Raw genomic sequence first — 24011 nt, 5'->3', positions numbered from 1 at the left:
CTCTGTCCTTCACATGTAGATATCCCTAATCTGTCCATCCTTTGCTACACTAATGATGCACAGATAACTGTCGCTACCAAGTTCTATGAGACCCTCCAGATCCTCAAACACCATGTACACTGCCACACTTTCCATATCTGTTTACCTTCCCCCACAAGAATCCTCTACCAACTCAACACGTTCCTGCCTCCCCTCACTCAAATTGAAGACCTCTGAACGATCTACACTGTCTGCAAACTCGACAGGTTATCCTATCGTTTCTCTTCTACTTTCCTATCCTCATTTGCAACCCTCTCTGGCAACACTTCACTTACACACCCTCCACCTATTCTCCCAGAGAAACTTCAAGCATTTCCCCCTCTCAGATTATAAATTCCGGCCCAACATTTATCCATCCTGCTGGGCTATAGATCCATACCACCCAATCCACCTTATTATGGCCTCCTCTCTCTCCCCTTCTCATATATCCTTACTCCCACTTTTCCCTATGCCTTCTTTCCACACCACCATTTTCCCAACAACTACTAATGTCACCAATTCCTCCTTTGCTACAACCCCTCTTCTGTCCCACTGCCGCTATACAGCAGTCCTCCATCCTGATCTGAATCCTATAGAATACCTTTGGGATGTTTTGGAACGCCGACTTCGTGCCAGACATCACCGACCGACATCTATACCTCTCCTCAGTGCAGCACTCCGTGAAGAATGGGCTGCCATTCCCCGAGAAACCTTCCAGCATCTTATTGAACGTATGCCTACGAGAGTGGAAGCTGTCATCAAGGCTAAGGGTAGGCCAACACCATATTGAATTCTAGCATAACTTATGTCATGTTCAACCAGGTGTCCGGATACTTGTGATCACATAGTGTACAACGCTTTTTTCCATCAATGAAAAATACCCATTACAATTACCCGTATCACCTTCCGCTCAGAACTGGCACAGAGGAAGTAATGGACCACTGAATGATGTGCCCCTTACGTACAGTGAAGCAACAAGAGTAAATAGGCATCTTACACCGATTACCGTCTTCCACCGGTTCACTCTATATGTGTAGAGTTTTATTGATTGTCAGTTGAACAGTATATATTCTTTTCCCCGGCATCCCACACGTGTTATTTAATCAAAGTTAATTAACAGAGAGAAGTTCATTCAGTGGAAAATAACGACACTACTATTTAAGTTTACTATTACTACTATTAAATGTACTATTACTATTATTTAAATTTAGCTTGTGTATCCTCATGTGTTATACTGGGTGCAAATAATTATAGGGCTATATCACTGACGTCATTCTATTGCTGAACTATAGAACATGTTTTATGATCATGCATTTTGAGCACTTCTTAGAACTAAGATCGTCTCCGTAGAAATCAGCATGGAGTATGTAAGCAGAGATCTTGCGGAACTCAGCTCGCTTTGTTCGTCCGAGAGATCAAGGCAGGCGTAGCCATCGGTGCCCAGCTTGATGCCATGCCACGTTCCTTCAGTTCGGGAAGGCTTAGAATGCAGCTGCGCACTGTCGTTCAGTGGACAAAGTACGAGTTTACTCAGTGTCGGACCAGACTTGTGACTCGGTTCAGGACTACCTGGCGGACAAAACGGAACACGTTGTTCTTAGCAGGACGATATTGACAAGGTAATTTCGAGAGTACCAAAAGCGAGAGTTGTGTAACCCTTACTGCTTATATTAATGATGTAGTGGATAACGTCGGAGATCCCATGCGGCTGTTCATGGACAATGCCTTTGTCTGCAGGAAGGCTGCAAGGGAGACTTGAAGGGAGAAAATGCATGATTTATGCAGGGGCAGGGTGGGCGGAACGGTAGGTGAAACTGTTCTAAGAATGCTCAAACGTCCTAAACTTTTTACCAGCTCAGATACAGGAATTATCATGGAGGTGGAGATTCACATGGTTTCACTTAAAGTCAAACGTGTATAAAGAGTCGGAAATTTGGGTCTCAGACTGTCCTAGATAAGTACAGAAATGAATGAGAGCAAGGTTACGATAATCAAAGGAGAAAATGAAGGACGAGAATCTCTGGTGGTAAGCGTTAACCAAGGATATTTAACAGACACTGATATAGATTCATTCCAGTGCTATTACGGTTCGACAATTCGGATTTCTTAAAACTTTCTACAGACTAATCTACAGTATGCACTTTACTGGAAAGGTTCAGAGTCTTGGTGTAGGTTTCACAAGGCACTTACCCCAATAAGCTGTGATAATAACCATTAAGCATGCCTTTCCTGAACTAGATGATACGCTTCGTTTAGTAAAATCTTTCCATAGTCTTATGTAAAAACTATATTAAGGCTCCAAACACATAATTTGGAAACGGGTATAAAAAATACTTTCTTCTATAAATAAGTACTCATCCGTGCGTGCACTGCCTCTACGTCAGTATAAGGCAGTAGCCACCAGTGAGACATTTGTGTTTCATGCGGATATTGTGCGTAAACGTGGATAAATGGATGGAAGTGTCAGAGTGGTAAAAAAAGGTAATCGTGTTCGGTCATGCCCACCGCTATACGAAGTGTGAAGTTGCTGGATTTGTTGGTGTTTCGTGGCAGACTATTCAAAGCGTCTACAAGCAGTGGTGTAAAACACAGCCACGAAACACGGTGCCAGAGTTGTGGTCGGAAAAAGATCGTGACTGAGAGGGACCGGAGACGCGTTTCACGGCTTCTGAATCAAAATCGCTTCCAAACCCAATACGAATTGTTGCATGGTGTGAATGAAGGTCCATCCCCACCTGTAAGCGAGAGAACATTTCTTCTGAAACTTCATGCAATGAACATTTAGAGGCACGTAACTACGACAGCAGCAACGCTCATCCGGCTGGAAGAGCGTGTGGCCGGTTTTCTGAACACTTCCCCAGCCGGTTACACCTCGATTAGCGTGCTAAATCGCCTGGCTTTAAACCCATAGAAACTCTGTAGGACATGCTGGAACAGCAGGTAAAACTTGGAATCAGCATCCCAACAATTTGGTAGAAATGCGCTATGAAATCCTCGGTCAGTGGCTTATTCTGGATGCAACGTACCTGCACAACCTTGTAAACTGACTTTCTAACCGAATCCAGGCGTGGTATTACGCAGTATTAAATGATTTGTCTGGAGTGACTAATTTTTTGATAGGTGAGCTTATCAGGAGCTTTGAATGGGATGCTGGACACTGCAGCAGGTTTCACAACTCGAACCTACCCATAAGTTGGCGGAAGATATGTCAGCACCGACGCTAAACTTCAGAGCCATACTTATTCAATATTAGGATCAAGATAGGTCTTACCAAAAATTCTGGATTTAAGAGTTCACAGCTACCGGCCTCTCCATAACTGCTACCGCCCATGCTTTACAGCCAAGCGAGGCTCGGTTTGCTCTGCGATGTTCGAAGTCCATTTTTCGTTGTTAGGAATAGTGTACTGTTATTTGATGAGCTCCAGATGTAGCTCTCTATGTTTTAGCCCAACGCTGTATTTATTCGCTTGAACGATTTCCCCTGACGAATACTTGAACTTCTGCTCTGACCTCTGACCTTCAAGTTGTTCTTGAATAAAACAATAACACCAAGCAACATACCCTACATTTAATAATATGTTCTCTGATTATTACCTACAATTAAACTAACGAAAAAATTTACTTGTTCCTTTCTTTATGTCTGAATTTTAACCAGTACCATATGATTTACTTAAAAATTAGCAGCGAAATGTTTAAATAATATTGCTGAACTCAATTTTTTTCTCCTCGTATGCTCCAGCAATATGCACTCATCAGTGTGTGAGGTTTCACACTCAGCTGCCTGACCTTCTAAATAACTCAAAACTGAATGTGTCTTCTTAGAATCTTCCCACTGTCTCGGTAAGAGTTCTTAAAAACTCTCAAAAATGCGTCAGGCGAATGTCCCATTCAAACCCATATAAAAAATTCACAGGAAAACAAGATACTATGTATTTCAGTGAAGTTGTGTATATTCATCGCCTTTTCAGTTCTTCCTAGTTCTTACTGAAATTCTCTTTCATACCTTCAGGTTTCCTGTCGAATAAGGTGTAAATACAGACAGTACTACCTTTTCTTGTAGTTTTAGTTCGATCAAACCTCTCTAGTGTTCCCCAATGTTGCAAGGGTCACCGCTAAAACCAAAGAGACTTTGCTGCTGTCCCAAGCAGGTGTTCCTTCCGACGCGACATTTAAATCGCATGAAATCTCAATCTGAAAACCCGTATTATTCCCAAATTCATCGCTGCACGTACACAAAAAAAAAAAACCAGAAAGACCTGCAATATCTGAGAATTAAATTTTTCCTACTTCCGTTGCAAAGAATACTCGGCAATAAGAACTACGTAGAGATGCGTTTCACTCCCACCACAGTAGGCATAGCAAACGCTGAATGTCGAAACAATCTAGTCTGCTGGCTGAACCCAGAGTCACCACCGTCAGGATGGATATGTTGCCATACACCACGAGGTGCGATTCCTTGATGACAGTTGTAAATGGGCAGAAAAACTTTTTGCCGGAGCTTGGCCCCACTTGCAAAAGCGCGCAATTAACATCTCTGTCCAAAGGTACGGTGTGTCAAGTCCACTGAATGCGTCCGTGACGTTGCCCTGACAAAATTTCCTTCATAGTGAGCGCACAGTTTTGTGAGCCATTTGGACCGTAAAAACCAACAAATGGAAGGTAGCGAAATTCTGCGGATATGACAGACCACTCTCGCTGCAGGGATTTCTTTGTTTAAACAGACACTGCTTGCCATAAGAATTACAATATCGCGAAACAGGCATGTAAGAAAAGTTAAATTGCCATACTAAGGTATGCAAACGGGTAGGATTACAGCTTTACCACTCTAAGTAGGTAGCAGCAACGAAATATACATTGTATATATAAGGAAAGATTACGCAGCGGGCTTCTCATTCAAAAATCGCATGTATCTGGAATGTAAAAATCCATGAAGCCCGCCCGGTTAGCCACGCGGTCTAACGCGCCGCTTCCCTACCAGGAAGCAACGCGTCCCCACTGGGGACCGAACCGCACAATAACCATGGGTTCAGTGTGGGGCGGCAGTGGGGCGGGTGGACTGCTGTGGCCTGTTGTGGGGTTGTGAACCACTGAGGGCTACGGCGCGACGAAGCCTCTCCGTCATTTCTAGGTCCCCGTTCAATACACAATACACACAAACATCCATGGCGGTGAAACGTAGCTGACAATCAGTTTACACAAGAAGAGAAGGTTTAGGCATAGGGTTCTACAGAATAATGATGAAGATTAAACTGGGAGATCGGATAACTGGTGAAGAGATGCTGATTCGAATTCGGAAGAAAAGAAATTTATGACACAATCTGGCTATGACAAGTAATTGGTAGGGAAGGCACATCTTGAGACATTAAGGAACGAATTTGGTAATGGAAGGATGCGTGGGGAGTTAGAAGTTGCAGAGGTGGACCAAAGCTTGACAACAGAAAGCAGGTTCAAATGGGTGTAGTCGCTGTAGTTATGGAGAGATGAGGAGATTTGTACAGGTCAGACTATAGTGGAGAGCTGCATCAAACCACCTTTCGGACTGAAAAACACCATAAAAACATTCACTGATATTATTAGATGCCATGGCATATGGCTGAATTTCATCCCTATCCACCCACTCATTTTATTTCAGGTGATTCTTGTTCGGTTAGTAAAATGAGAGATACACCGTCAGGCCTGCTAGACGATTACATCAAGTTTCTCAGTCCTCACGGGACTGGACCCGCTACAGGACACTGGAGCAGTCCCAGTTGGTCAAGGCGACAGACACTTGAACACCTGCGACTCACCCCTCGGGGAACGCGGAAGTTGCTGAGCACCAGGTCGTCCACCAGAACACGCCGCATGTTGATGATCGAGATGGGCCGCAGTCTGTAACAACAACCACAAAGGTTATAGGTCGTGGCTGACGTCACGGTCGTGCGAGCTGACATCGAGCACAACTACATATTACGCGCACTACCAAGAGGTGCAATTGTGAAAATGTACCGAAGAACGCCGATACAGGACTTTTATATGAGACTAATAGATGGTATCCTGCAACACAGACGTATCTACGTCTCCGCAGATGGTCTGGGTTCCACTGTCTAGATTATACAAGAAGGAACACCTTAATCATATGTGGTCTGGCCGACCCTCATCAAGTGTTCAAATGTATGTGAATTTCTAAGGACCAAACTGCTGAAGTCATCGCTCCCTAGACTTACACTCTACTTAAACTAACTCATACTCACCCATGCCTGAGGGAGGACTCTAACATCCGGCGGGAAGGGCCGCGCAATCCGTGACAACGCGCCTCTAACGGAGCGGCCACTCCACGCGGTTCTTTATCAACATTTACATCAATAACCCGCAAGCGATGCAGGACAATACATATAGATTATAAGCCGATCACACGTCGTTTCTTACGGCCGTATTTAATATTACCCAGATCATTAACAGAGCAGAGCGCATGCAAACATGGAAAAAAGAGAAAAATAAACGCTAACCCGAAAAAAAACGGCCGCATTGCGTTTCACAACAAACTGAACTTACAATACTCCAAATACTTCGTAAAGGAATTCATTAGTCAGCGACGACAGGATATCTAGGTGTCCACCTGGATAGATCACTAATGTTCACAAATACACAATGGAAAGGGAGAAGACAACTTATAAAATGAACACGACGCGGCCAAAACCATTTTCTTCCAGCAAACACCTTAATCCAAAGAAGAAATTTTAACTTCAATAATCGACAGTCTAGCCAATAATTTTATGTGGATACGCAGCTAGAGGAACCACCTGTGAAGATGATGTTAAATGCCTGCGAACGCTGCAGAATTGCTGTCTGAGATGTTCAAATGTTCAAATGAGTGTGAAATCTTATGGGACTTAACTGCTAAGGTCATCAGTCCCTAAGCTTACACACTACTTAAGCTAAATTACCCTAAGGATAAACACACTCACCCATGCCCGAGGGAGGACTCGAACCTCCGCCGGAACCAGTCGGACAGTCCATGACTGCACCGCCTTATACCGCTCGGCTAATCCCGCGCGCGCTGCCTGAGATGGTCACGCCTATCCTCCAAGGTGGACAAGATTGGATGTCACGAGAAGATACTGGCGAGGGGGAGTGAACAATAATACCGAAACACATCGAGAAATGTACGCCTGAATATAGGTGTCAATGCTGCCCAAGCCTACAGGTTGCATTGTTGTATTCGACCATGAACGGAACTATACAATATCCTCAATACGTTGCAAGTGTCCGTCGTAGTCGGAACGGCGTTCCCTGTAGTTGTGATTACGTAGATGCTCAGTGCATTCGAACGGGGGGAAATTGTTGGAGCTCGTCTGGAGGGTGCGTGCTTCCGTAACCGAGGTAGCCAACGTGTTTGATGCTTCAAGACGCACCCTATCGAAGATTTACACCTCATATGGGGAAGGCAGAAAAACATTATCCGCTAAGTCACAATGTGGACGAAAGGGTGCGTTCGGCGATAGTGACGGACGGCCACTGAAGAGGATTTTGATGAAACAAAAGAGAACAACTGAAAAATCTCCGAATTTGTCAATCCCTGTGAGAACCAAAACGCGAAGGGAGCGCCATAAGCAGGGAACTGTGAGGTGAGCCGGCCAAAATCACGCATCAGTGGCCCGAAGGTGCTTAAAAGGGACACGTGGTGCAGAAGCCATAAAACCTATACTGCTGAGCAATGGGAGGTTCTCGCCCACTTTACGTCCAATGAGTGAAACATGGAGGCGGTTCGATCATGATCTGGGCAGCCATATCGATGTATTCCATTAGCCCTGTAGTTCCTCTGCAAGGTCACATTATTGTCAAGGATTATGTGACCATTCTGGCTGATCAGTTCCAACCTATGTTGCAAAGTTTGTTCCCAAATAGAGATGGTGTATTCCAAGACTAAGACGGTGGGGCCCTTTCAACATAGTCGAATCGTTCAAGACTAGTTCTGTGAGCACGAGGATGAATTGTCGCATCTCCCCTGGAGTCCACAGTAACAAGATCTCAATATTATTGAGCCTTTGTAGTCTGTTTTGGAGGGAGAGGTGCGTTATCGCTATCCACCTCCATCATCAGTATCTGGCCTTGAAACAGGGTGTTTCAAAAAGGACATTACAACTTTTAAAATTCTTATACATTTATTAAAAGGATATACCGAGCTGGATTTAGTGTTATTTTGTATCGAAACACATCAAGATGTTTAATGTGGCTTCCGTTGATTGTCCTGTACACATCCCATTAGCAGCCAATTTTTTCCCAAAGTCACTGTAGCATTGCAGGTGTAAGTTACTCAGTGGCGGCGTAAATTCTTGCTCTAAGTTCATTTAGAGAAGCCTGCACAGGAGGTACAAACAAGTCAAGTCTGGGGAACATGAGGGCCTTGCAATTGGCGTATCACGGCCAATCCATTGACCTGGAAAGTGGTCACTGAGAAAATCCCGGATGTCAGCCAGATAGTGGGCTGCTGCACTATCTTGCATGAAGTAAACATTTCCTTCTTGGTCATCCTATCGATCTGTTGTATCAAAAATTATTGTTAACTTATCCAGGTACACTATCTAGTTGATGGTTCTCTCACGGAAAAAAGGGGCCGTACACTTTGTTCTTACTCAAAGCACAAAAAACGTTCAGTTTACGGCTATCATGAACATGGTGCAATGTTTGAACTGGATTTTCACTGCCTCAAATCCTACAGTTATGTGTGTTAACCTTTCCATTTAAGAAAAGATGATCTTGCCCAAGAAATGTTCATTCTCACGTAATCGATCTAACATATCCATACAGAAGTTCTTGTGAGCCATTTTATCAGTGTCTTTTATTGCTTGTACGATCGTCAATCTGTACGGTTTAAAATACAAACGGTTTCTCAACACACGCCAAACAGTCGTTTGTGGGATTTGCAGTTCGCGATATGCACAGCGGTTCGATTTCGTAGGACTGCTGACAAAACGTTGACTCACTCGCTCAACGACGTCGTCAGATGTGCTTGGACGACCTGATTATTCCCATGTCATACCGTTTCTACAAAATATTTATGCCACTTATAAATTGCCTGCTGGGAGGATCTTTAAGCGTACTTGGTACGAAAATTACGCTGAACTGTTGCAGCCGACTTCGATTCTTCAAACCAAAAATATACAGCTGGCACGCTCGGGTCCAGTGAAGGCAGCCATCTTTAACGAAACTGCAGCTAGCACTCCTTACGGTGCGATGCGGCACTAGCGAACTACGCGAGGCAAAACTTGATGTTTTTCCCTGCAAATACACTACAATCACCTCTGTAGGTACTATGAATTAATTTATACGAATTTTCCAAATTGTAAAGTCCTTTTTTAAACACTCTGTATTTTACAGAAAGAATGGTATAAAATAAGATCTGTATTTATTCATTCGGCGTATCCTGGAAGCTGATTTGAGTGCCTACTGTTTCTCTACACCATATTAGGCATTGTAATATAATGTGTGCTCTGTTTTCCATATTAATCTCGGTCCGCTGTAGTAGACCACAACTCCATGGTATTCAATGATGGACCACATTCGCAGTATTGTTAGCACACTTCGCCAAGTCGCAGATACCAACACAAAATCTTATGACAAATACAGAATCCTTCGATGAATAACCACCAGAAAACTAGCAAGAATCAATCAAGACTAATCACAATCTCACGGACGATGAACCAATCTACATGGTTGACGTAGGATTACTACATGCAAGATGGGACAGGATGACAAATGAAATAAAAAAGAAAACAGATGGGAGTATTCCACCTAACAGAGTGTGTGACGATCCACTAGTGTACCCATGTCTCCTGTGCAAGATTGGACAATAAAGAGTGCTTAATTTTTACCCTCAAATCTCACACACAACAAGAACAAACCTTCAAAGAGAGACAGTCCTGGGCAATACAATACAAAAAAAAAACCACCCCCGCTTCAAAATTCTCATCCAAAACTTGAGCACTTTCTTTCTGCAATGCTGCGGTGCTTTAAATATACAATGTAGGCAAGAGTCTAAGGGCTTCTCACTCGTCGATCATAATGTAGGTCACACTAAAAATTCCAGGGTGTAGAGGGCAATTCAGGTTCCATTCTCAGTCTGGATGAAAATAATAACTCTTTCTCCAGGTGTATTTGTGTATACAAATTATGCGCTAACGATTTCAAAGCTAATACGCTTCATAATCAGGGACCTGTTTCTCAAGAATCAGTCATTTACATAACCAACGCATGGAAACAATTAGATGCATTACACATATTTATAAAAGAACGATAGTACTACAACACGATGTTCAATCTTACAGTTACGGTAATTTATACAACGCATACTTTCTATGATTTATTTTTCGTGCCTCATCACGAAATGCATTAACTTTGATAGCGATGACATATGATATGTACTTCATATCAATAAATTCAACGTATATCATAATTAATAGCGCAAGCTAACATGATTTAAATACACTCCTGGAAATTGAAATAAGAACACCGTGAATTCATTGTCCCAGGAAGGGGAAACTTTATTGACACATTCCTGGGGTCAGATACATCACATGATCACACTGACAGAACCACAGGCACATAGACACAGGCAACAGAGCATGCACAATGTCGGTGCTAGTACAGTGTATATCCACCTTTCGCAGCAATGCAGGCTGCTATTCTCCCATGGAGACGATCGTAGAGATGCTGGATGTAGTCCTGTGGAACGGCTTGCCATGCCATTTCCACCTGGCGCCTCAGTTGGACCAGCGTTCGTGCTGGACGTGCAGACCGCGTGAGACGACGCTTCATCCAGTCCCAAACATGCTCAATGGGGGACAGATCCGGAGATCTTGCTGGCCAGGGTAGTTGACTTACACCTTCTAGAGCACGTTGGGTGGCACGGGATACATGCGGAGGTGCATTGTCCTGTTGGAACAGCAAGTTCCCTTGCCGGTCTAGGAATGGTAGAACGATGGGTTCGATGACGGTTTGGATGTACCGTGCACTATTCAGTGTCCCTTCGACGATCACCAGTGGTGTACGGCCAGTGTAGGAGATCGCTCCCCACACCATGATGCCGGGTGTTGGCCCTGTGTGCCTCGGTCGTATGCAGTCCTGATTGTGGCGCTCACCTGCACGCCGCCAAACACGCATACTACCATCATTGGCACCAAGGCAGAAGCGACTCTCATCGCTGAAGACGACACGTCTCCATTCGTCCCTCCATTCACGCCTGTCGCGACACCACTGGAGGCGGGCTGCACGATGTTGGGGCGTGAGCGGAAGACGGCCTAACGGTGTGCGGGACCGTAGCCCAGCTTCATGGAGACGGTTGCGAATGGTCCTCGCCGATACCCCAGGAGCAACAGTGTCCCTAATTTGCTGGGAAGTGGCGGTGCGGTCCCCTACGGCACTGCGTAGGATCCTACGGTCTTGGCGTGCATCCGTGCGTCGCTGCGGTCCGGTCCCAGGTCGACGGGCACGTGCACCTTCCGCCGACCACTGGCGACAACATCGATGTACTGTGGAGACCTCACGCCCCACGTGTTGAGCAATTCGGCGGTACGTCCACCCGGCCTCCCGCATGCCCACTATACGCCCTCGCTCAAAGTCCGTCAACTGCACATACGGTTCACGTCCACGCTGTCGCGGCATGCTACCAGTGTTAAAGACTGCGATGGAGCTCCGTATGCCACGGCAAACTGGCTGACACTGACGGCGGCGGTGCACAAATGCTGCGCAGCTAGCGCCATTCGACGGCCAACACCGCGGTTCCTGGTGTGTCCGCTGTGCCGTGCGTGTGATCATTGCTTGTACAGCCCTCTCGCAGTGTCCGGAGCAAGTATGGTGGGTCTGACACACGAGTGTCAATGTGTTCTTTTTTCCATTTCCAGGAGTGTATATGATAGTAGATAGAAAACAGCACCGGCGGCCTATAATATGGTTGAGTCTCAGTCGTGGAAGACGGGGTGAGCAGATTTCGAGATCTGCCCATGTTGATTTGTTCTTCTTATAGTCTTTCATCTCCGTCGCTGTAAGCGATGGACAAAAATACAGAAACAAAAAAACATATTACCATGCATAATGCGGCGTAGGAAACTCGTCTCGGATGGATAAAAACAGATCCTGTATGGTTTTCAAGGAAATTTTGTACCTTTCTTTCTGAAAGATAGTGGGAACTTCAGCTACCGATGATAGAGGTGGACAGTGATCCCGCACCCTTCTCTACAAAGTAGACCACGAAGGTGCAATAATAGTACGATCTGGCGACTGTAATTGCCAGGGGACACGCGAAAATTCATCTGTGGCTCATAAAATTAGTCCTAGACAATTCGAGCTATGAGAAAAAGGCCCTATCGTCTTGGGACACAGCATCCCTATTTGGGAACAAACATTGCAACATGGGATTGACCTGATCAACCAAAGTGATCACGTAATCCTTGACAATAATGCGTCCTTGTAGAGTAACCATGAAGCCCGTGGGATAGCACGGTGTGGGTGCTTGAATCATCACCGAACCCCCGTCATGTTTCACACTTAGGACGAAAACTCGACTAGAAGTAGGAACAAGTACGAAACAAAACTCATTCGACCAAATGAGTTTCTTCCATTACTTCGTATTACAGGTTTTATGGCTTCGGCATCACGTTTTTCTGTTATGGGTATTTGTATCACTGATGAGTGGTGTTGGAATTCTAGCTTGCCCTGCAATCTTTGCTCCCTTCGTGTTGTTTTGATGCTGACAGAACTCGTGAGTCCGACGTTCAATTTTGCAGTGCCTTTTGCAGCTGCCGTCCTCTTACTCTTCGTCAAAATACTCTTGAATGACCGTCTGTCACGACCACCTCAATACACACTTTCTTCCTTGTTGTAACTTTGCTGATAATGTTCTTCTGTTTTCCCCGTATGTGATATAAATGTTCGATAAGGTGGCTCTTGAATCACTTCGATTTCCTTGGTTACATAAGCACCTACTATACGAGCAGCAACAATATATCCTCGATCTAATTTATTAACTTTGCAGTAATGCACCCATAACGCCACAGAACACTCTTCTGACTACGACTGACAGTTGAAACGTATTGAGGACATTGTGCAGGTGCCAATGGTGGTCAAGTACAACAGCGCAACATGCAGGCTTGGTTAGCATCTGCATTTATGTCCAAGCATGCATTTCTCATAGTGTTTACACATTTTTGTCTAGTGCATGTAAGGTTCTTTTTATTTCCTGATGGAAAAAGGTCGTGTGCATAGTACAGAATTACATTATCAACACAATGGTTAAAAATTATGCCATTAAATTTTAAATGAATGTACATATGGCACGTAAGATAAATGCATAATTATTATAGCTAAGCACAATCAAAATGGGAAACGGTTTACAGGGCTTCTGCATAGATCGCATTACAAAACTGTAGGTGTACTCCAGCCTGATATTTCATGACTTTCATTTTATAGGATACAGTTAGTGATAATTACACATGTTGTTTCTTCTAGGAAACTCATCAGTGCAGATGAAGAAGTTGGTTGCCAAAGAATCCCTCAGGATCCTGTCGAACTGTTATTTTTTAGTAGCTAAACGATTTCTGGCTAGCTATTGAAAATGTATTTACCTGCTAAATGAACACCTTTCTGACCAAACTCATTGGCTTTAAGCCTTTTTCAAGGTTTTTCTTATCCTTAGTTTTTATCTGTGAAATGAGCTCTTGTTTTGAAAGAGACACATTTCACTAAGGAAAAAGTACTCAGAGAAGCAGAAATTAGTATAGCTAGTTTAGTAACGGACTCATAAAACTGTTCTTTGACTTATAAATAATTCGTACTGTATGCTTTTCGGGCTTGTAAAACTGCGACTTTGCTTAATGAGTTACACCAAAATATACAAAATGTAAGCAAGCAAATTATGTCAGTATCTCTATTTTTTATGTATGATAATAAGCGCATTGCAAACAAAGACTGATTCAGGCATTTCAGCAGTTCTGTTATATACCTCTGCGTCGCCCAGTATGGCTTCAGCCAATCACCATCTTTAGAGGTGAATTTTATTTTTCTTGCAAGGTCACAGACTAGCCATGTTAAAGCCATCCAGCCACTTACCCTCGGTCCCAGCCGTATTAGCGTTAAAAGGAATACTGTATTGTTCTGGAATTATTCCTTCCTGCACTGAAGCTCGCCGTTCTCTTGTTAAGTGGGGTTTTCCGATGCAATTAACCCACCGCTCATTTCGTCTCCAAAATGCGTTTCACTTTAACTTGTTTATTCATGCCCCTGTCCATATAGTAATAGATATTGTTTTGTTAGTTTTCGGTACGTGAGATTACTGCAGTTGCCTTTTGTTGATATAATTATTATTTTCTCAGGATCTCATACCATATCATGCTGTTGTTATGGATCAGGCTCATGTAAGGTCCGTAAAATCTGGATGCCTTACACATGCCAACCCTTCCGATTTAATTTTGAGCTGCTGTGATCAATGGTTGAGGTATTGCTCATTGCAGCGCAAAATTACAAATTCAGTTAATTTTAATCACTGTCCAGCTACTTGTCTATCTTATCCTAGATGATATCGTTTTGACATTCTATTTTTATTTGAAATGTATTGCTTTATACGGCAATTTCTATTTAGGTGATTATTATGTCTCTTTACAGTCCATTATAGCAGTTATTTGACTGATCTTAAACATTTTTCTCTAGTACTTCTCTAGTACTCAGTACTGAATTGTCATCATGTTTAAAGTAGTTCATAGTTTTGCATAACACAAACTATACATTCATTTACATTATTTATCATTAAAACACATGTTTCCAAAATATCTACAATACACAAATTCTTAATAACATATTTTTAGATTGAATTGAGATATATCAATTTACACATGAAATACAAAATATAAAACAAGGTACATTTATGAATATACTTCAACAATTTACAAATCGAATTATAGAATACAAATGAAACACATAAAGCACAAATTCTCAGTGGTACAGGTGCGACTGAATATTTACAGGCATCTCCACTCCTTGCTGAAGTGATTATCTTTTGCACTCTTTATAATATTACAATGAATTCGTCACACGCGCCACTTTCTTTCTTAACGCACTTTACACTTTAAACTTCGTGCTGGGTTTGCTTCAGAATGCTGTTGTCGATCGTTGGTGGTTGATGCTGCTAGTCAGTTGTAGACTCTGTACGATGTTGATGAAAATTATTGACATTTTCAGTTCTGAGTGTTCGATCACAAACGCCATTACATGGTCAATTCCATGTTGCATTATTTTGACGACAAACTGCTTGTCTAAGGCAATGTCATGATGTGACAACATAGATGGCTTCGTCCTTTGTTGGCGTCGTTGCCATCGAGGTTGATGAGTGTAGCCTCTGGACGATTGCTGCAGTTTGATGTCCCCATTATGCATACTCTGATGGTTTGACTGCCTTTGGTTGGTTTGATAGTTAGAATGAAATAACTGCCATGATTTTGTTGAATATTGCTTTCTTTTGATTCTGCCAAACCTCATATTGGTTTAATTTTTCTTTCAGTGTCTTCATGTCTTCTTCCTTGGAACTTACAACTTCTTGGGCATAGGGATAGGATAGGTTATTCAGTGAACGTTATTCGGAAGGATTTTAGTAGATCTTGTAGTGTGTTGGAGTACTTATTCGTGCTTCCTTCTTTTATATATGTATTAGCCGTATTTTTAATCCTATCGTCTTGATCAATCATAGCGTTACAGCTTACAGTAGGATATGTATTATCCTGCTGAAAATCATTTTTCGTTTGTGCAGAATCAAACATCTGCACCATATACATTAATACTTCGTCATAATCAAATGGTTCATTACTAGGTAATGCTGTGAGTTCATCCTCATAGTCAGTGTCAGTCCAATGCATCTCATCCCAACACTTCAGTTGTGACTTCCTCCGTATTTGTAGTATCTGTACGTGTACCTTTGATGATCGTCTGTCGTTCTTGTTCCCAATTCCGAATCTTGTACGCCACACCTTAACCTATTTATGGCTGCAGTCGCCTTGTCATCCGTTTCTGCAGAAAGTGTGTTATGTACTTGAACTCCTGCAACGCCTAACGTCAGTCAATCCTCACGCTTCCCAGGATTTGGTGGTCGTAATTCAACCTCCATCTGTGGTTCGTTTCTCCTGTAATTACCCGAAGTATTTGCCTGTGGCTGCGTTCTCGCACCAAATCCCTATCTGCTTTCTCTCCATGAACCTGGAGATCGCTGATTAAAGTCAGTCTGTCGGTTATCCCGAGTTCTCCAGTTTCCATTTCTATTTTCGTCTGTATTCCGTCTGTTCCAACCACTATTAAAACCATATCCCGGCGGAGGTTCGAGTCCTCCCTCGGGCTTGGGTGTGGGTGTGTTTGTCCTTAGGATAATTTAGGTTAAGTAGTGTGTAAACTCAGGGACTGATGACCTTAGTAGTTAAGTCCCATAAGATTTCACACACATTTGAACAAAACCATATCCATTACGCTGTAATCTGGTGTTTACACTACTCCCATTTCCATAATTATTCCCATTTCGTCCAGAATTCAATCCCAATACCGGCCTACCATCGCTACCATTATTATTATTCTCCTTACGTGTTCGTTCAAAATTATTCTGTCCTGAATCGCGACGTCTTTGAGAGTCGTTTTCATACATGAATTCTACTTTTCTCAAAACACCTTTGAAATTTTCTACATTACCGCCCCCACGTTCTATCAACGCTTGTTTATACTTCATTGGTAGTTTTGTTTCGCATATTTGAATCAATCCTCTGTCGATATATGGGTTATCTAAGTGTTGGTTCCTTTAAGCCATATTCTCAAAGAGTTTTACTGCTGTTTTCTCACGTGAATTTTCGAATAGGACATTTTGTAATAATCCATATCTTATTCTTATCTGAGCCTCAGGAGACCAATATCCTGCTATAAAAGCAGCTCTAAACGAATCACACGAATCGCAAGTTTCTGCTATTCGCTGCATAGTTTCAGCAACACTTTCCTCCATAGGTGCACAAATGAAATCTAATCTATGTTTAAATGGCCAATTTTTCGGTATTCCTACTTTATATTGATCAATAAACGTGCGAGGATGGAGAATATTTGCTTCTTCCTTATAGTGCTGGTTCAAATGGTTCAAATGGCTCTGAGCACTATGGGACTTAACATCTGAGCTTAGATCAGTCCCCAAGAACTTAGAACTACTTAAACCTAACTAACCCAAGTACATCCCACACATCCATGCCCGAGGCAGGATTCGAACCTGCCACCGTAGCGGTCGCGCGGCTGTTCCAGACTGAAGCGCCTAGAACGGCTCGGCCACAGCGGCCAGCTATAGTGATGGTATTTCCGTACTGTAAGAAAGTGGTTATCATCAAAAACTCTCATTTCTCTCTGTGGGGTATCTTCCGATTTTTGAAGACTGGAATTCTATCCTTAGTTTGCATCAAATCTACGCAAACGTGTGTAACTTGGTTCCTTCTGTAACATTTGTGACGTAGAATCACTTGCATGTCTCATTGCGCAATATGCATGCATAACGCCCGCTACCGGCTCTGTATCTTGCGTGTAAGCAATTCTGGCTCCTTAGACGCCGTACTGTAATTCGTCGGTATTCGTCCTACAGGTTGTGGCATTGCGTAACGCGTCGCTATGGTTTGATCAGCGTATGTCACGCTTGTGCTGCAAACCACACTCTTGTATTCCCAATTGACCTGTTATTCTTTCTTGAACAAGCGCTCGCAATACACACTATTCCCTACGGTTACCGTGATGTTCTGGCATACGCTGGTGACTCATTTCCCATTCGCACTTCGCGGTTTCGGACCGGCATCCACATGTGCCATTCCGTCTTACGTCACACGTAATTTCGCGTACCCTTTCTGTCGTATTGTCGGCAACTGTTGATTTTGCTGTCTTCAGAGTAGTGTCTACCGACACTAAAGTGGATTCTGTCGTCGTCTGCTGATTAACGCTTTCTACGTCTCCTCGACTTTCGATCGAACGTAGAACTTCCGATCTCAGCCATTTAAATTGATGTTCGTTTTTCTCTTGTATTTTTAAAATAGGAGCATCGAATTTCTTTAATGCTGCTTTTTTCGTTCTTTTGTGAGACGTTGTCTCAGCAACAACATGTTTCGCTTTCGTCGTCGCTCTGATGGCAAAAGCTTCGACCTGTTGTTTAACCATTTTTAACACTTTGTTGCGTAACTTCACGCAACATAATCATGCCTGTCTGGACAGCGTCAATGTCTGTTCTCAATTGTTTGTGCCCTGTAACGAGCGTTTGAAGCGTGATTTGCGCTTCCTTAGCTTCAGTTCGTATTTGATCTAATTGGCCTTGAATATTATCACGCGTTTTTTGTATTTACTTGTTAATTTCTCTCAGCCCTAGTGTTACGCGCCCTTCTATATTTTTTCTGATTCTTGAAACTATTCTTTTTGCCCTTGTGTTATGTGCCCTTCTATACGCTTTTCTGATTCCTGAGATTGTTGTAATAAACGCTGCAACATTCCAAATATTTTGGCGTTTTCATCTACACCATTTTCGCCAGTTGCCATCTAATGTAACCGTTCCCTTTCTCGGCTTTCGTGAACTGTTTCCTTCACTTCCGAACATAGTGTATTTATAGGTTTTCTGTCTCGTGTTTTTGCCGCTGATTTACCTTTTGTGTGTCCAACTCAATCCTATCAAGATTTTCCACGACTTCTCTTTGTCTTAATCGATTATTTTCCACTAAGCCAAACATGACTACGCATTAACTTCTGATCATACGACTTCATTCTACCCCAAAATATCATCTATGGTGCTATATTCAATAGTTTCCTCGTCTTTCATTTAGCCTTTTGGTTAATGGAGTTGAGTCAAAACTCATCACAACCCAATTCAACGATGTGCTGCGCCAGCGAATAAGGAATACATTAATACAATTCTGTTTACACTTTCTACACAGCTGATGCACATTTACATTTACATTTTTTTCTCCAATTTGTGTCAGCTTGTTGTTTGGGAGGATTATGTGTTTTGTACGTATCAAAAGCAAACCCTCAATCTATCAGAATGCTGTAATTTGGCATCCTGGCAGACGTCGCCATTTGTGAGATTGTCCGCATTTTCCGTCTGCACAGTGAGTGGATTACTGTATGCAAACTTAGCTTACCACTTGGCATGCAAATGGACAAAACATGTGAACTGTCTTCTCAATTCCAGGGTGTTAAACAGACATTCTAAATCCTAATGAACCTGGCCCTGTAAGTCAGGTAATATCATGTGCAGATCGTACCAAAAATCATTAAAAATGCTGCTGTCACCTAACTAGAATGCATGAATTAATAAAAGTGAAAGTTTTGAGTCTATTCTAGAAAGACAAAACAGCTATTCCATTTTCTATTCTACATATAATTTATCAACTGTGCTTTCAGGGGTCAAGTGATACACAACAATCATGTTCAATTACTTTCAACACTCAAGAACAAAATATTTAACTCTTGGACATATTGAACTGATGATAATTAAAATCATTACCTCTACATATGAAACTTTTTTTTCACATGAAAGAATGATTAAAATATATATTAACTCATTTACATCTACCATGTCATAACTGGTCAATGCACTGAGTTGGTGGAGAAAAAATGTACTTTTTGAACCAATGAAAAAACTCTCACGTATTCAATGTGAGGGTAGGTTAGTATCCTGGCTTTTGATATTCAATGGCCAAAGCGTATGCAAGCTGGAGTGAGCAAAATCTCGACTCAAAATTTACTGTGGCCTAATGCATGATGGTACGTTACCAAGCGGCATATGCAACTACGTTGTCTCCGTGCTGGATCTGAAACGCTAAGCTCCTACTCTAGCCATGACTGAATTCACTCACTCTAAACTTTCCTGCGTTCTGTAGAACGTTAATCTTTCCCTAGTCGAAATAATGGCTATTGCTAAGGGTTGGAGCGAAGTACACAATTTATTTCCCCACAAAAATTCCTGCAGGAATAATTAACTACCTCCTAGCTATCTGTTACCACGATGTGTGAAGCGTATCATTCAAACTTCACAGAAAGCAAAGCTCTCAACACCCTCGCTATTTTCCACACACTTGTGTGGTCCGCCACAAGACGAGAGAGATATCTAGAAATTGTAGTTCTCAAAATGCTTTTATATAATGGGAATCTCACCACCGTGTCGCTTCTGCATCGCCCAGTATGGCTTCAGCCAATTGCCATCTTATTAAAGGTGAATTTTATTTTTCTTGCCAGGTTGCAGCCTAGCCCCGTTAAAGCCATCCATCCAGCCATTTACCCTCAGTCCCGGCCATATTTACACTAAAAGGAATATTGCACTGTTCTGGTCTTATCCCTTCCTGCGCTGAAGCTCGCCGTTCTCTTGTTAAGTGGGGTTTCCTGATGCCATTAACCACCTGCTCGGTTCATCTCCAAAATGTGTTTTATTTAAACTTGTTTATCCATTCCCCTGTCAATATTTTAGTAGAAATTGTTTTGGTAGTTTTTGGTACATGAAATTACTTCAATTTCCTTACGTTGATATAATAATTATTTTCTGAGGATCTCATACTGTATCGTACTGTCGTTATGGATCAAGCTCATGTAAGGTCCGTAAAATCCAGATGCCTTCCACTTCTCCCAGATGGGTTTATTTATTTATAAGTGCCATCGGTCTTGTGACTCTGACCCAGCACGTCTTTCTCTCACGTGCCAGTAAACAACGACCACATAAAACCAATCAAAGGAAACGCAAACTACAGTCTGACAATGTGAGATTAATTGGAAGAACCCACAGGAGCTATAGCCCACTCACAAAAGAAGTTACACACATAACTGTACTTCCACCGACATTTATGTATTTCTCATCAGCCTGGAATCCAAACAAAATGGGACTGATATATGAAATGGTGAAGATTCCAAGAGGAACAACATGTTTCATCACAGGTTCATTCAGTAAGCGCGAAATATTCACGGAGATGCTAAACCTATTCAGTGGATGGTGCTAAAAGAGAGGCAGTATCTATCGCGATGTGTTGTTTACTGTTCAAATTCGGAGCCCTTGTGCTCTTAAAAAGATGACAAGAAAGGAACCTTTTTCGAAAATATTCGATGAATTAATATGCTCAAGAGTAGTCATGCACTTAAGTAACAACAGTTTACTTTGAATATTACAGTTAGGGTTCCAGAAGTGTTGCTCGACGGAGAATGATATTTACACAGTCAATCACAAAATATTACAAGACTTCAATAATGAAATATAGCGAGTTGGTCTTTTCTGTGATCTTTTCAAGACATTCCACTGTGAAGATGATATTACTCTCCCAAAAAAACTCACGTTTTATGTAATTGATGGCTTTACACACAAATGGTTTGAATCACACTTAAAAACAGAATGCAAAAGGTTGTGATGAATAAATAAGGCAATGATGAAATGAAGAAAATTTTAGTGACTGGGAAATAAAAATTGCAAAGGGGGTCCCAGAGGGTTCCATTTTGGGTCCACACGACCTTCCACCCAACATTGAACAAATAGAATTTTTGGATATGATACTAGTGTTATAATACGAGGGTTGAATGAAAAGTGATGCCTCCACCTTCATTAACTGGGTTTGGATGGGAATATTTTAATAAACCAAACGCAGAAATAATCCTTAGAATGTGATATTTAATTATCAATATTCACTTTTCCACATAATCACCAGCCAATTGGATACATTTCTGCCAACGATGAACGAGTTTTCTGAAGCAGTCACAGACGAAATCGGCACTCTGTTTCCGCAACCACAGTCTCACAGTTATCTCAACGTCTTCGTCAGAAGCATAATGATGTTCCCGCAGATTGTCTTTCATTAACGGGAACAGATGGAAGTCAGACGACGCTAAATCTGAACTGTATGGAGGATGCCATATGGTGGTGAGATTCAGTCTCTGAAGTTCTGCTGTGGTGACATCCGGGGTACCCATCGTGCACAGATCTTTCAACAGCCAAGAAAAGAAATAATGTGACCCAAGCTTTCTTGTGAAATGCCGATTGTGCTTGCAGTTTCTCTCTGAGTGATACGACGGTCATCCTGAATCAATCTGTCAACATTTTGCTTTTGAAACTCGGTGGTTGCTGTCACGGGACGTCCAACTCTGTGTTTGCCACGCAGGCCATATGTTCCCACCTCAACATTTTTAAACTTACTCGCCCAACGACGCACAGTACTCACATCAACACTATCACAGTAAACTGCTTTCATTCTCTGATTAATCTCCTTTGGGGTGACACCTTCTGTTGTCAAGAATTCAATGACTACACGTTGCTTAAATCGCATTGACCAACCGTCTGCGCATGGTTTCATACTTTACACTATAACAACACAACCGTTCAGTGCTAAGGCTTCCCACCAGCTGGAGTTGTGGAGGGGAGGCTACGGAACAAGCCAGTCCCTGCTGTGCACCAATGCTGCCAACTGTTGAAGAGTTACGAAGGTGGAGGCATTGCTTTTCAGTAAACCTTCGTAAATCCCGTTAAACAGAAAGCAACGGAAGAGATTGTTAACATTGTTTCTCAAAAAAAGTATTAAGTGGTTCTCTGAAAACGGCTTCTCTCTAAGTTTCGAAAAAAAAGGCTATGTTCAGTTCTATGCAACAAATAGATTCATAGCAACAACTGATGTAGCGCGTGAACAGGAGTCAGTAAGCAGGGTAGAATGTTTTGGGTGTACATATTGATGAAATCATGAACTGGAAGAAGCATATTACTGAGCTTTGCAAACAGTTAATTTCAGCCACTTTTACTCATCGTATAATTGCTACTCTTGGAAACAAACTAGCAACATATGTTGGGTATCTCTAGTCTGTAATGTCTTATAGAATCATTCCGGGGTAACTCACCACTTGCATAGAAAGTACTGACTACAGGAAATCGGAGGTCGTGCAGATACCTGTTCAAGGAGCCAGGCATTTTAACTGCGTCGTCACAAGACATTTATATTGACTAATGAACTCCATCATGACTAATCCATCGCAGTTCAAGACGAACAGTGATGTTCACATCTGTAACGCTAAGGGGAAAAATACCTTCATTGCCTGCTGTTAAAGTTTTTCATTGGCTCAGGAAGGAGTTCAGTATCCAGTAACTAAAATTTTTTATGATTTCCCCAATCACATAAAATGTGTGACAGGTAGAAAAGCAAGATTTAAATCTTACGTAAAATCAGTTGTCTTGGACAACTCCTTCTATTCCATGAACAAATTTCTATTTCAGACATGTAGCCTGTACGGAAAAGTAATTCAGCCAGCGTACTTCTTCCCTCTCCGACATATATCCTGTGCAAAGAGTACGAGGGTAAAATTAGAGAGAAACTAATCCTGTGACTACGTAGGCTTTCCCAGCGTAATAAGTCTTTTCGAGTTTGCTGCCGGATCCTAAAATCAACTTGACTCGATATTTCGGCGATCCAACTGTTCGCCATCTTCAGGAAATGCTGCTTCTGCTGATGAGTCCCGCTGAGAACTGTTCTCAGCGGGACTCATCAGCAGAAGCAGCATTTCCTGAAGATGGCGAACAGTTGGATCGCCGAAATATCGAGTCAAGTTGATTTTAGGATCCGGCACCAAACCCGAAAAGACTTTCGAGAAACTAATCCTATCGCCCACAATTCGAATTAACACTGACGCTAATCCCTTTTGTCGGAACTTCGAATCGTAACTATTATGTGAAAGTTTATTCTAGTCCCAGAATTAATTCCTTTCAGATACGCTTACGACCGAACAGCAGAACGGAACACAAACGACTTGTTTTAATAACCGAACAACGCAATGACGTTACATTACGACAATGTCCGCCCAATGAACATCTCTTTGACTTATCTTCTCTACTCTGCTTAATTAAATTATTCCTAATTACAATTTATTCAGCTATTTAACGAAAACATCTAACAAAAAATTAAATAAATTTATCCCAACGTAAAAGAGATGCGTTATAGAGGGCAGCTTGACGAGCAATTTCG

The 24011-nt window shown here is 42.3% G+C and overlaps 1 protein-coding gene across 1 annotated transcript in view; it reads right to left on the bottom strand.

Annotated features, from left to right (window-relative positions):
* Positions 1–24011, bottom strand: part of LOC124613236 (probable cytochrome P450 301a1, mitochondrial) — a 190128-nt gene that overhangs the window by 41172 nt on the left and 124945 nt on the right. The window contains exon 10 of the mRNA XM_047141913.1: positions 5808–5889. Within this exon, the coding sequence (XP_046997869.1) occupies positions 5808–5889 (82 nt within the window). The remainder of the gene's footprint in view (positions 1–5807; positions 5890–24011) is intronic.

Source organism: Schistocerca americana, chromosome 4, assembly GCF_021461395.2.
Source record: "Schistocerca americana isolate TAMUIC-IGC-003095 chromosome 4, iqSchAmer2.1, whole genome shotgun sequence".
NCBI classification, from domain to species: Eukaryota; Metazoa; Arthropoda; class Insecta; order Orthoptera; family Acrididae; genus Schistocerca; species Schistocerca americana.
Note: the sequence above shows the minus strand (reverse complement) of the source record. Positions and strands in the feature narration are given on the sequence as shown.